Below are 12059 nucleotides of genomic sequence, written 5' to 3' on the forward strand. Positions count from 1 at the left end.
GAGCAGCAAAAGCAGCAGCATTTGCAGCAGTATCAGCAGCAGCATTTGCAGCAGTATCGGAAGCAGCACCAGCAGCAGCATGAGGAGCAGTATCAGTAGCAGAACCAGCAGCATGAACAGGGGCAGTCTCAGCCACAGCATGAGGAGCAGCTTCAGCCGCAGAATGATAAGGAGTATCATTTGGAGCAGCAGCATGTGCAGCATTGACAGCAGCAGCATGAGAATCAGTATCAGCAGCAGCATGAGGATTAGTATCAGAGGCAGCATGAGGAACAGTATCAGCAGAAGCATGAGCAGCTGTATTAGCAACAGCACAATGAGCAGTAGAAGCATCACCACTAGCAGCAGCATGAGGATCAGTATCAGCAGCAGCATGAGCAGCAGTATGAGCAGCAGCACCAGCAGCAGCATGAGGAGCAGTATCAGAGGCAGCATGAGGATCTGTATTAGCAACTGCACTAGGAGCAGTATAAGCATCAGACCCAGCAGCAGCATGAGGAGCAGTGTCAGCAGCAGCATGAGGAGCAGTACCAGCAGCAGCATGAGGATTCGTATCAATAGGAGCAAGAGCATCAGTGTCAGCAGCAACAGGAGGATCAGCATCAGCAGCAGCATGAGGATCAGTATCAGCAGCAGCAGGAGCAGCAGTATCAGCAGCAGTACCAGCAGCAGCATGAGTAGTAGTATCAGCAGCAGCATGAGGGACTACATTAGCAACAGCATGAGTAGCAGTACAAGCATCAGCACCATCAGTAGCATGAGGAGCAGTATCAGCAGCAACACCTGCGGCATGATCAAGGGCAGTGTCAGCCGTAGCATGAGGAGCAGGTTCGGCAACAGCATGATGAAGTGTATCAGCAGCAGCAGAACCATGAGCAGCATTCTCAGCAGCAGCATGAGGATTAGTATCAGAGGCTGCATGTGGAACAGTATCAGCAGAAACATGAAGAGCTGTATTAGCAACAGCACAATGAGCAGTATAAGCATCAGCACCAGCAGCAGCATGAGCAGCAGTATCAGCAGCAGCATCGCGAATACTATTAGCAGCAGCACGAGGAGCAGTATCAGCAGCATTAACAGCAGCAGAATGAGAAGCAGTATCAGCAGCAGTATTAGCAGCAGAATGAGGAACAGTATCAGCAGCAGACTTAGAAGCAATATCAACAGCAACACCAAAAGCAACATGAGAAGCATTATCTGCAGCAGCATGAGGAACAGTAGCAGCAGCAATATCAGCAGCAGAATGAGGAGCATTATCAGCAGCAGCATGAGGAGCAGTATCAGCAGCAGAATGAGCAGCAGTATCAGCAACTGAATAAGGATCACTATCAAAAGTAGTGTGAGGAATAGCATCAGCAGCAACATGAGCTCCAGTGTCAGCAGCAACATGAGGATCAGTATCAGCAGCAGCGTGAGGATCAGTATCAGCAGCAGCATGAGGATCAGTACCAGAAGCAGCATGAGGAAGTGTATCAACAGCTGCACCAGCAATAACAATAGGAAGAATATCAGCAGGTACATCAGCAGCATGCTGAACGATACCAGCAGCAGCAACAGCTGCTCCTCAGGTGCAGTATCAGCAGAACCATGATGAACAGTATCAGCAGAACCATGAGGAACAGTGTCAGCAGCAGCATGAGAATCAGTATCAGCAGCAGCATGAGCCACAGTATCACATCCGCACCAGCAGTATAATGAGAAGCAGTATCAGCAGCAGCATGAGTATCAGTATAATCAGCATCATGAGGAGCTGTATTAGCAAAAGCATGAGGAGCAGTAAAAGCATCAGCACCAGCAGCACCATGGGGAGAAGTATCAGAAGCAGTATGTTGAGCAGTATCAGCAGCAGCACCAGCAGCAGCATGAGGAGCAGTAGCAGCAGCAGCAAAAGCAGCAGCATGAGGAGCAGTATCAGCATCAGCATGACAAGTACTAGTGGCAGCAGCAGGATGTGCAGTATCAGCAGATCAGCAGCAGCAGGTGGATCATTACCAGCAGCAGCATCAGGACAACTATCAGCAGGAGCATGAGGAGCTGTATTAGCAACAGCACGAGGAGCAGTATAAGCATCAGAACCAGCAGCAGCATGAGGAGCTGTATCAGCAGCAGCATGAGGAGCAGTATCAGCAGCAGCACCAGCAGCAGCATGAGGAGCAGTAGCAACAGCAGCAAAAGCAGCAGCATGAGGAGCAGTAGCAGCAGCAGCATGACAAGTACTAGTGGCAGCAGCAGGATGAGCAGTATCAGCAGAGCAGCAGCAGCAGGAGGATCAGTATCAGCAGGAAATGAGGAGCTGTATTAGAAACATCACGAGAAGCAGTATAAGTATCAGCACCAGCAGCAGCATGAGGAGCTGTATCAGCAGCAGCATGAGGAGCAGTATCAGCAGCAGCACCAGCAGCAGCATGAGGAGCAGTATCAGCAGCAGCAAAAGCAGCAGCATGAGGAGCAGTATCAGAAGCAGCATGGCGAATACTATTAGCAGCAGCATAAGGAGCAGTATCAACAGCATTAACAGCAGCAGAATGAGAAGCAGTATCAGCAGCAGTATTAGCAAGCAGAATGAGGAGCAGTATCAACAGCAGAATGAGGAACAGTATTAGCAGCATAATTAGAAGCAATATCAACAGCAGCACCAGCAGCAGCATGAGGAGCATTATCTGCAGCAGCATGAGGAACAGTAGCAGCAGCAGTATCAGCAGCAGAATGAGGATCAGTATCAGCAGCTGAATAAGGATCAGTATCAAAATCAGCATGAGGAATAGCATCAGCAGCAGCATGAACTTCAGTGTCAGCAGCAACAGGAGGATCAATATCATCAGCAGCATGAGCAGCAGTATCAGCAGCAATACCAGCAGCGTCATGAGGAGCAGTATCAGCACCAGCACCAGCAGCATGATCAGGGGCTCTTCAGCCACAGCATGATTAATTTTATCAGCGGCAGCACCACCATGAGCAGCATTGTCAGCAGCCACATGAGGATTATTATCAGAGGCAGCATGAGGAACAATACCAGCAGAAACATGAGGAGCTGTATTAGCTACAGCACAATGAGCCGTATAAGCATCAGCACCAGCAGCTGCATGAGGAGCAGTATCAGCAGCAGCATGGCGAATAATATTAGCAGCAGCATGAGGATCAGTATCAGCAGCAGTATTAGCAGCAGATTGAGGAGCAGTATCAGTCGCGGCAAAAGCAGTAGCATTTGCAGCAGTATCAGCAGCAGCATTTGCAGCAGTATCAGCAGCAGCATCAGCAGCATGAACAGACGCTGTATCAGCTGCAAGCATGAGGAGCAGCTTTAGCTGCAGCTTGATGAGGGTTATCAGTAGCAGCAGCAGCATGTGCAGCATTGTCAGCAGCAGCATGAGAAGCAATATTAGCAGCAGCATGAGGATTAGTATCAGAGGCTGCATGAGGAACAGTATCAGCAGAAACATGAGGAGCTGTATTAGCAACAGCACAATCAGCAGTACAAGCATCAACACCAGCAGCAGCCTGAGGAGCAGTATCAGCAGCAGTAACAGCAGCAGAATGAGAAGCAGTATCAGCAGCAGAATCAGGAACAGTATCAGCAGCAGAATTAGCAGCAATATCAACAGCAGGAGCAGCGGCAGCATGAGGATCATTATCATCAGCAGCATGAGGAAGAGTATCAGCAGCAGTATCAGCAGCAGAATGAGGAGCAGTATCAGCAGCAGAGTGAGGATCAGTATCAAAAGCAGCATGAGGAATAGCATCAGCAGCAGCATGAGCATCAGTGTCAGCAGCAACATGAGGATCAGTATCAGAGGCAGCATAAGGATCAGTATCAGCAGTAGCATGAGCAGCAGTATCAGCAGCAGCCCCAGCGGCAGCATGAGGAGCAATGTCAGCAGCAGCATGAGGATCAGTACCAGTAGCAGCACGAGGATTCGTATCAGTAGCAGCAAGAGCATCAGTGTCAGCAGCAACAGGAGGATCAGCATCAGCAGCAGCATGAGGATCAGTATCAGCAGCAGCAGGAGCAGCAGTATCAGCAGCGGTACTAGCAGCAGCATAAGGATCAGTATCAGCAGCAGCATTTGCAGCAGTATCAGCAGCAGCACCAGCGGCAGCATGAGGAGCAGCATCAGCAGCAGCACCTGCAGCACGATCAGGGGCATTGTCAGCCGTAGCATGAGGAGCAGCTTCGTCTGCAGCATGATGTAGTGTATCAGCAGCAGCAGCACCATGAACAGCATTCTCAACAGCAGCATGAAGATTAGTATCAGAGGCAGCATGTGGAACAGTATCAGCAGAAACATGAGGAGTTGTTTTAGCAACAGCACAATGAGCAGTATAAGCATCAGCACCAGCAGCAGCATGAGGATTAGTATCAAAGGCAGCATGAGGAAAAGTATCAGCAGAAACATGAGGAGTTGTTTTAGCAACAGCACAATGAGCAGTATAAGCATCAGCACCAGCAGCAGCATGAGCAGCAGTATCAGCAACAGCATGGTGAATACTATTAGCAGCAGCATGAGGAGTAGTATCAGCAGCATGAACAGCAGCAGAATGAGAAGCAGTATCAGCAGCAGTATTAGCAGCAGAACGAGGAAAAGTATCAGCAGCAGAATGAGGAACAGTATCAGCAGCAGAATTAGCAGCAATATCAACAGCAACAGCAAAATCAGCATGAGGAGCATTATCTGCAGCAGCATGAGGAACAGTAGCAGCACCAGTATCAGCAGCCGAATGAGGAGCGTTATCAGCAGCAGCATGAGGAGCAGTATCAGCAGCAGAATGAGGAGCAGTATCAGCAAATGAATAAGGATCACTCTCAAAAGCAGCGTGACAAACAGCATTAGCAGCAGCATCAGCTCCAGTGTCAGCAGCAACATGAGGATCAGTATTAGCAGCAGCATGAGGATCAGTATCAGCAGCAGCATGAGGAGCAGTAACAGAAGCAGCATGAGGAAGTGTATCAGCAGCTGCACCAGCAATAACAATAGGAACAATATCAGCAGGTACATCAGCAGCATGATGAACGAAACCAGCAGCAGCAACAGCAGCTCCTCAGGTGCAGTATCAGCAGCACCATGACGAACAGTATCAGTAGAACCATGAGGAACAGTGTCAGCAGCAGCATGAGGATCAGTATCAGCAGCAGTATGAGAAATATTATCATCAGCAGCATGAGGGGCTGTATTAGCAAAAGCATGAGGAGCAGTAAAAGCATCAGCATCAGCAGCACCATGGGGAGAAGTATCAGAAGCAGCATGTTGAGCAGTATCAGGGGCAGCACCAGCAGCAGCATGAAGAGCCGTAACAGCAGCAGCATGAGGATCATTATCAGCAGCAGCATGAAGAAAACTATCAGCAGCAGCCTGAGGAGCTGTATTAGCAACAGCACGAGGAGCAGTATAAGCATCAGCACCAGCAGCAGCATGAGGAGCTGTATCAGCAGCAGCATGAGGAACAGTATCAGCAGCAGCATGGCGAATAATATTAGCAGCAGCATGAGGAGCAGTATCAGCAGCATTAACAGCAGCAGAATGAGAAGCAGTATCAACAGCAGTATTAGCAAGCAGAATGAGGAGCACTATCAACAGCAGAATGAGGAACAGTATTAGCAGCAGAATTAGAAGCAATATCAACAGCAGCACCAGCAGCAGCATGAGGAGCATTATCTGCTGCAGCATGAGGAACAGTAGCAGCAGCAGTATCAGCAGCAGAATGAGGAGCAGTATCAGCAGCAGCATGAGGAGCAGTATCAGCAGTAGTATCAGCAGCAGAATGAGCAGCAGTATTAGCAACTGAATAAGGATCAGTATCAAAAGCAGCATGAGGAATAGCATCAGCAGCAGCATGAGCTTCAGTGTCAGCAGCAACAGGAGGATCAGTATCACCAGCAGCATGAGCAGCAGTATCAGCAGTAATACCAGCAGCATCATGAGAAGCAGTATCAGCAGCAGTATCAGCAGCATGATCAGGGGCAGTGTCAGCCGTAGCATGAGGAGCAGCTTCAGCCGCAGCATGATGAATTTTATCAGCAGCAGCAGCACCATGAGCAGCATTGTCAGCAGCCACATGAGGATTATTATCAGAGGCAGCATGAGGAACAGTATCAGCAGAAACATGAGGAACTGTATTAGCAACAGGACAATGAGCAGTATAAGCATCAGCAGCAGAAGCAGCATGAGGAGCAGTATGAGGAGCAGCATGAGGATTAGTATCAAAAGCAGAATGAGGAGCAGTATCAGCAGCAGCATGGTGAATAATATTAATAGCAGCATGAGGAGCCATATCAGTAGCAGTATCAGCAGCAGATTGAGGAACAGTATGAGCAGCAGCATGAGGAGCTGCATTAGCAGCAGCACCATGAGCAGTATAAGCATCAGCACCAGCAATAGCATGAGGATCAGTATGAGGAGCAGCAAAAGCAGCAGCATTTGCAGCAGTATCAGAAGCAGCATTTGCAGCAGTATCAGAAACAGCACCAGCAGCAGCATCAGGAGCAGTATCAGTAGCAGCACCAGCAGCATGAACAGTGTCAGCCACAACATGAGGAGCAGCTTCAGCCGCAACATGATAAGAAGTATCAGTAGCAGCAGCAGCAGCATGTGCAGCATTGGCAACAGCAGCATGAGAAGCAGTATCAGCAGCAGCATGAGGATTAGTATCAGAGGCAGCATGAGGAACAGTATCAGCAGATGCATGAGGAGCTGTATTAGCAAGAGCACAATGAGCAGTACAATCATCACCACCAGCAGCAGCACGAGGAGTAGTATCATCAGCAGAAAAAGCAGCACCATGAACAGCAGTATCAGTTGCAGAACCAGCAGCAGCATGAGGAGCAGTATCAGCAGCAGCATGAGGAGCAGTATCAGCAGCAGCATGAGGAAATGCATTAGCAACAGCATGAGGAGTGTTATCAGCAGCAGCACCAGCAGCATGATCAGAGGCTGTGTCAGCTGCAGCATGAAGAGCAGCCTCAGCCGCAGCATGATGATGTGTATCAGCAGCAGCAGCACCACGATCAGCATTGTCAGCAGCAGCATGAGCTTTAGTATCAGAGGCAGCATTAGGAAGAGTATCAGCAGAAACATGAGGAGCTGTATTAGCAACTGCCCAATGAGCAGTATAAGCATCAAAACCAGAAGCAGCATGAGCAGCAGTATCAGCAACTGCAAGGGCAGCAGCATGAGGAGTAGTATCAGCAGCAGCATGGCGAATACTATTAGCAGCAGCATGTGGAGCAGTATCAGCAGCATTAACAGCAGCAGAATGAGAAGCAGTATCAGCAGCAGTATTAGCAGCAAAATGAGGAGCAGTATCAGCAGCAGAATGAGGAGCAGTACCAGCAGCAGCATGAGGATTAGTATCAGTAGCAGAAGGAGGAGCAGTATCAGCAGCAGAATGAGGATCAGTGACAAAAGCAGAATGAGGAATAGCATCAGCAGCAGCATGAGCATCAGTGTCAGCAGCAACAGGGGGATCAGTATCAGCAGCAGCATGTACAGCATTATCAGTAGAAGTACCAGCAGCAGCATGAGGAGCAGTATCAGCAGCAGCATGATAAGGAGTATCAGTAGCAGCAGCAGCAGCATGTGCAGCATTGACAGCAGCAGCATGAGAAGCAGTATCAGCAGCAGCATGAGGATTAGTATCAGAGGCAGCATGAGGAACAGTATCAGCAGATGCATGAGGAGCTGTATTAGCAACAGCACAATGAGCAGTACAATCATCACCACCAGCAGCAGCATGAGGAGTAGTATCATCAGCAGAAAAAGCAGCGCCATGAAAATCAGTATCAGTTGCAGAACCAGCAGCAGCATGAGAAGCAGTATCAGCAGCAGCATGAGGATTAGTATCAGAGGCAGCATGAGGAACAGTGTCAGCAGATGCATGAGGAGCTGTATTAGCAATAGCACAATGAGCAGTACAATCATCATCACCAGCAGCAGCATGAGGAGCAGTATCACATGCACCAAAAGCAGCAGCATGAACAGAAGCATCTGCAGCAGCATGGCAAAAAATATTAGCAGCAGCATGAGGAGCATTATCAGCAGCAGTAACAGCAGCAGAAGGAGAAGCAGTATCAGCAGCAGAATGACGAACAGTATCAGCAGCAGAATTAGAAGCAATATCAACAGCAGCACCAGCGGCACTATGAGAAACATTATCAACAGCAGTATCAGCAGCACAATGAGGAGTAGTATCAGCAGCAGAATGAGGATCAGTATCAAAAGCAGCATGAGATATAGCATCAGCAGCAGCATGAGTATCAGTGTTATCAGCAACATGAGGAACAGAATCAGCAGCAGCATGAGGATCAGTATCAGAAGCAGCATGAGCAGCCGTATGAGCAGCAGCACCAGCAGCAGCATGAGGAGCAGTATCAGAGGCAGCATGAGGATCTGCATTAGCAACAGCATGAGGAGCAGTACAAGCCTCAGCACCAGCAGTACCAGCAGCAGCTTGAGGATTCGTATCAGTAGCAGCAAGAGCACGAGCGTTTAGCAGCAACAGGAGGATCAGCATCAGCAGCAGCATGAGGATCTGTATCAGCTGCAGCAGGAGCAGCTGTATCAGCAGCAGTGCCAGCAGCAGCATGATTAGCAGTACAAGAATCAGCACCATCAGCAGCATGAGGAGCAGCATCAGCAGCAGCACCTGCAGCATGATCAGGGGCACTGTCAGCCGTAGCATGAGGAGCAGCTTCGGCCGCAGCATGATGAAGTGTATCAGCAGCAGCAGCACCATGAGCAGCATTGTCAGGAGAAGCATGAAGATTAGTATCAGAGGCTGCATGTGGAACAGTATCAGCAGAAACATGAGCTGTATTAGCAACAGCACAATGAGCGGTATAAGCATCATCCCCAGCAGCAGCACGAACAGCAGTATCAGCAGCAGCATGGTGAATATTATTAGCAGCAGCATGAGCAGCAGTATCAGCAGCATTAACAGCAGCAGAATGAGAAGCAGTATCAGCAGCAGAATAAGCAGCAGTATCAGCAACTGAATAAGGATCACTCTCAAAAGCAGAGGGAGGAATAGCATCAGCAGCAGCAGGAGCTCCAGTGTCAGCAGCAACATGAGGATCAGTATCAGCAGCAGCATGAGGATCGGTATCAGCAGCAACATGAGGAGCAGTAGCTGAAGCAGCATGAGGAACTGTATCAGCAGAGGAACCAGCAACAACTATAGGAAGAATATCAGCAGGTACATCAGCAGCATGATGAATGATATGGGCAGTAGCAACAGAAGCTCCACAGGTGCAGTTTCAGCAGCACCATGACGAACAGTATCAGTAGAACCATGAAGAACAGTGTCAGCAGCAGCATGAGAAGCAGTATCGGCATCAGCAAAAGCAGCAGCATGAGGCGCTGTATCATAAGCTGCATGGCGAATACTATTAGCAGCAGCGTGAGGAGCAGTATCAGCAGCATTAACAGCAGCAGAATGAGAAGCAGTATCAGCAGCCGTATTAGCATGCAGAATGAGGAGCAGTATCAACAGCAGAATGAGGAACAGTATTAGCAGCAGAATTAGAAGCAATATCAACTGCAGCACCAGCAGCAGCATGAGGAGCATTATTTGCAGCAGCATGAGGAACAATAGCAGCAGCAGTATCAGCAGCAGAATGAGGAGCAGTATCAAAAGCAGCATGAGGAGCAGTATTAGCAGTCGTATCAGCAGCAGAATGAGGAGCAGTATCAGCAACTGAATAAGGATCAGTATCAAAAGCAGCATGAGGAATAGCATCAGCAGCAGCATGAGGAGCATTATCAGCAGCAGTAACAGCAGCAGAAGGAGAAGCAGTATCAGCAGCAGAATGAGCAACAGTATCAGCAGCAGAATTAGAAGCAATATCAACAGCAGCTCCAGCGGCAGAATGAGAAGCATTATCAGCAGCAGTATCAGCAGCACAATGAGGAGTAGTATCAGCAGCAGAATGAGGATCAGTATCAAAATCAGCATGAGAAATAGCATCAGCAGCAGCATGAGTATCAGTGTCAGCAGCAACATGAGGAACAGTACCAGCAGCAGCATGAGGATCAGTATCAGAAGCAGCATGAGCAGCCGTATCAGCAGCAGCACCAGCAGCAGCATGAGGAGCAGTATCAGAGGCAGCATGTGGATCCGCATTAGCAACAGCATGAGGAACAGTACAAGCCTCAGCACCAGCAGCAGCATGAGAATACAATATCAGCAGCAGCATTTGCAGCAGTATTAGCAGCAGCACCAGCAGCAGCATGAGGACCAGTATGAGCAGCAGCACCAGCAGCATGATCAGAGGCTGTGTCAGCCGTAGCATGAGGAGCAGCCGCTGCCGCAGCTTGATGATGTGTTTCAGCAGCAGCAGCAGCACCATGAGCAGCATTGGCAGCAGCAGCATGAGCTTTAGTATCAGAGGCAGCATTAAGAACAGTATCAGCAGAAAAACGAGGAGTTGTATTAGCAACAGCACAATGAGCAGTATAAGCATCAGCAGCAGAAGCAGCATGAGGAGCAGTATGAGGAGCAGCATGAGGATTAGTATCAAAAGCAGAATGAGGAGCAGTATCAGCAGCAGCAAGAGCAGCAGCTTGAGTAGCAGTATCAGCAGCAGCATGTCGAATAATATTAATAGCAGCACGAGGAGCCGTATCAGTAGCAGTATTAACAGCAGAATGCGGAGCAGTATCAGCAGCAGATTGAGGAACAGTATGAGCAGCAGCATGAGGAGCTGCATTAGCAGCAGCACCATGAGCAGTATAAGCATCAGCACCAGCAACAGCATGAGGATCAGTATGAGGAGCAGCAAAAGCAGCAGCATTTGCAGCAGTATCAGAAGCAGCATTTGCAGCAGTATCAGAAACAGCACCAGCAGCAGCATCAGGAGCAGTATCAGTAGCAGCACCAGCAGCATGAACAGGGACAGTGTCAGCCACAGCATGAGGAGCAGATTCAGCCGCAACATGATAAGAAGTATCAGTAGCAGCAGCAGCAGCATGTGCAGCATTGGCAACAGCAGCATGAGAAGCAGTATCAGCAGCAGCATGAGGATTAGTATCAGAGGCAGCATGAGGAACAGTATCAGCAGATGCATGAGGAGCTGTATTAGCAAGAGCACAATGAGCAGTACAATCATCACCACCAGCAGCAGCATGAGGAGTAGTATCATCAGCAGAAAAAGCAGCGCCATGAACAGCAGTATCAGTTGCAGAACCAGCAGCAGCATGAGGAGCAGTATCAGCAGCAGCATGAGGAGCAGTATCAGCAGCAGCATGAGGAACTGCATTAGCAACAGCATGAGGAGTGTTATCAGCAGCAGCACCAGAAGCATGATCAGAGGCTGTGTCAGCTGCAGCATGAGGAGCAGACTCAGCCGCAGCATGATGATGTGTATCAGCAGCATCAGCACCATGAACAGCATTGTCAGCAGCAGCATGTGGTTTAGTATCAGAGGCAGCATTAGGTAGAGTATCAGCAGAAACATGAGGAGTTGTATTAGCAACAGCACAATGAGCAGTATAAGCATCAGCACCAGAAGCAGCATGAGCAGCAGTATCAGCAGCAGCAAGAGCAGCAGCCTGAGGAATAGTATCAGCAGCAGCATGGCGAATACTATTAGCAGCAGCATGTGGAGCAGTATCAGCAGCATTAACAGCAGCAGAATGAGAAGCAGTATCAGCAGCAGTATTAGCAGCACAATGAGGAGCAGTAACAGCAGCAGAATGAGAATCAGTATCAGCAGCAGAATGAGGATTAGTATCAGAGGCAGCATGAGGAACAGTATCAGCAGATGCATGAGGAGCTGTATTAGCAACAGCACAATGAGCAGTACAATCATCACCACCAGCAGCAGCATGAGGAGCAGTATCACATGCACCAAAAGCAGCAGCATCAACAGCAGCATCTGCAGCAGCATGGCGAAAACTATTAGCAGCAGCAGGAGGAGCATTATCCGCAGCAGTAACAGCAGTAGAATGAGAAGCAGTATCAGCAGCAGAATGAGGAACAGTATCAGCATCAGAATTAGAAGCAATATCAACAGCAGCGCCAGCGGCAGCATGAGAAGCATTATCAGCAGCAGTACCAGCAGCACAATG

General features: G+C 49.0%; 1 protein-coding gene across 1 annotated transcript; it reads right to left on the reverse strand.

Annotated features, from left to right (window-relative positions):
- Nucleotides 1-705: 705 nt before the first annotated feature.
- On the reverse strand, nucleotides 706-8880 carry LOC121288331 (NADH-ubiquinone oxidoreductase chain 4-like). Its single transcript, XM_041206882.1, has 4 exons — nucleotides 8416-8880; nucleotides 6909-7088; nucleotides 5904-6107; nucleotides 706-951 (listed from the first exon to the last, which is right to left on the reverse strand). The coding sequence occupies exons 1-4, from the start codon at nucleotides 8878-8880 to the stop codon at nucleotides 706-708; spliced, it is 1095 nt and encodes a 364-aa protein (XP_041062816.1).
- Nucleotides 8881-12059: the final 3179 nt, after the last annotated feature.

Source organism: Carcharodon carcharias, chromosome 2 (genome assembly GCF_017639515.1).
Source record: "Carcharodon carcharias isolate sCarCar2 chromosome 2, sCarCar2.pri, whole genome shotgun sequence".
NCBI lineage: Eukaryota > Metazoa > Chordata > Chondrichthyes > Lamniformes > Lamnidae > Carcharodon > Carcharodon carcharias.

Coding starts and splice junctions, on each gene's coding strand:
- LOC121288331 (XM_041206882.1), bottom strand. CDS start 8,880: ATGCTGCTGCTGATACTGCTGTTCGTGCTGCTGCTGGGGATGATGCTT. Junction 7,089..8,415: donor CTGGTACTGCTGGTGCTGAG/GCTTGTACTGCT, acceptor CTCATTGGGCAG/TTGCTAATACAGCTCCTCAT. Junction 952..5,903: donor TGCTTCTCATGATGCTGCTG/GTATTACTGCTG, acceptor TTGCTAATACAG/CTCTTCATGTTTCTGCTGAT.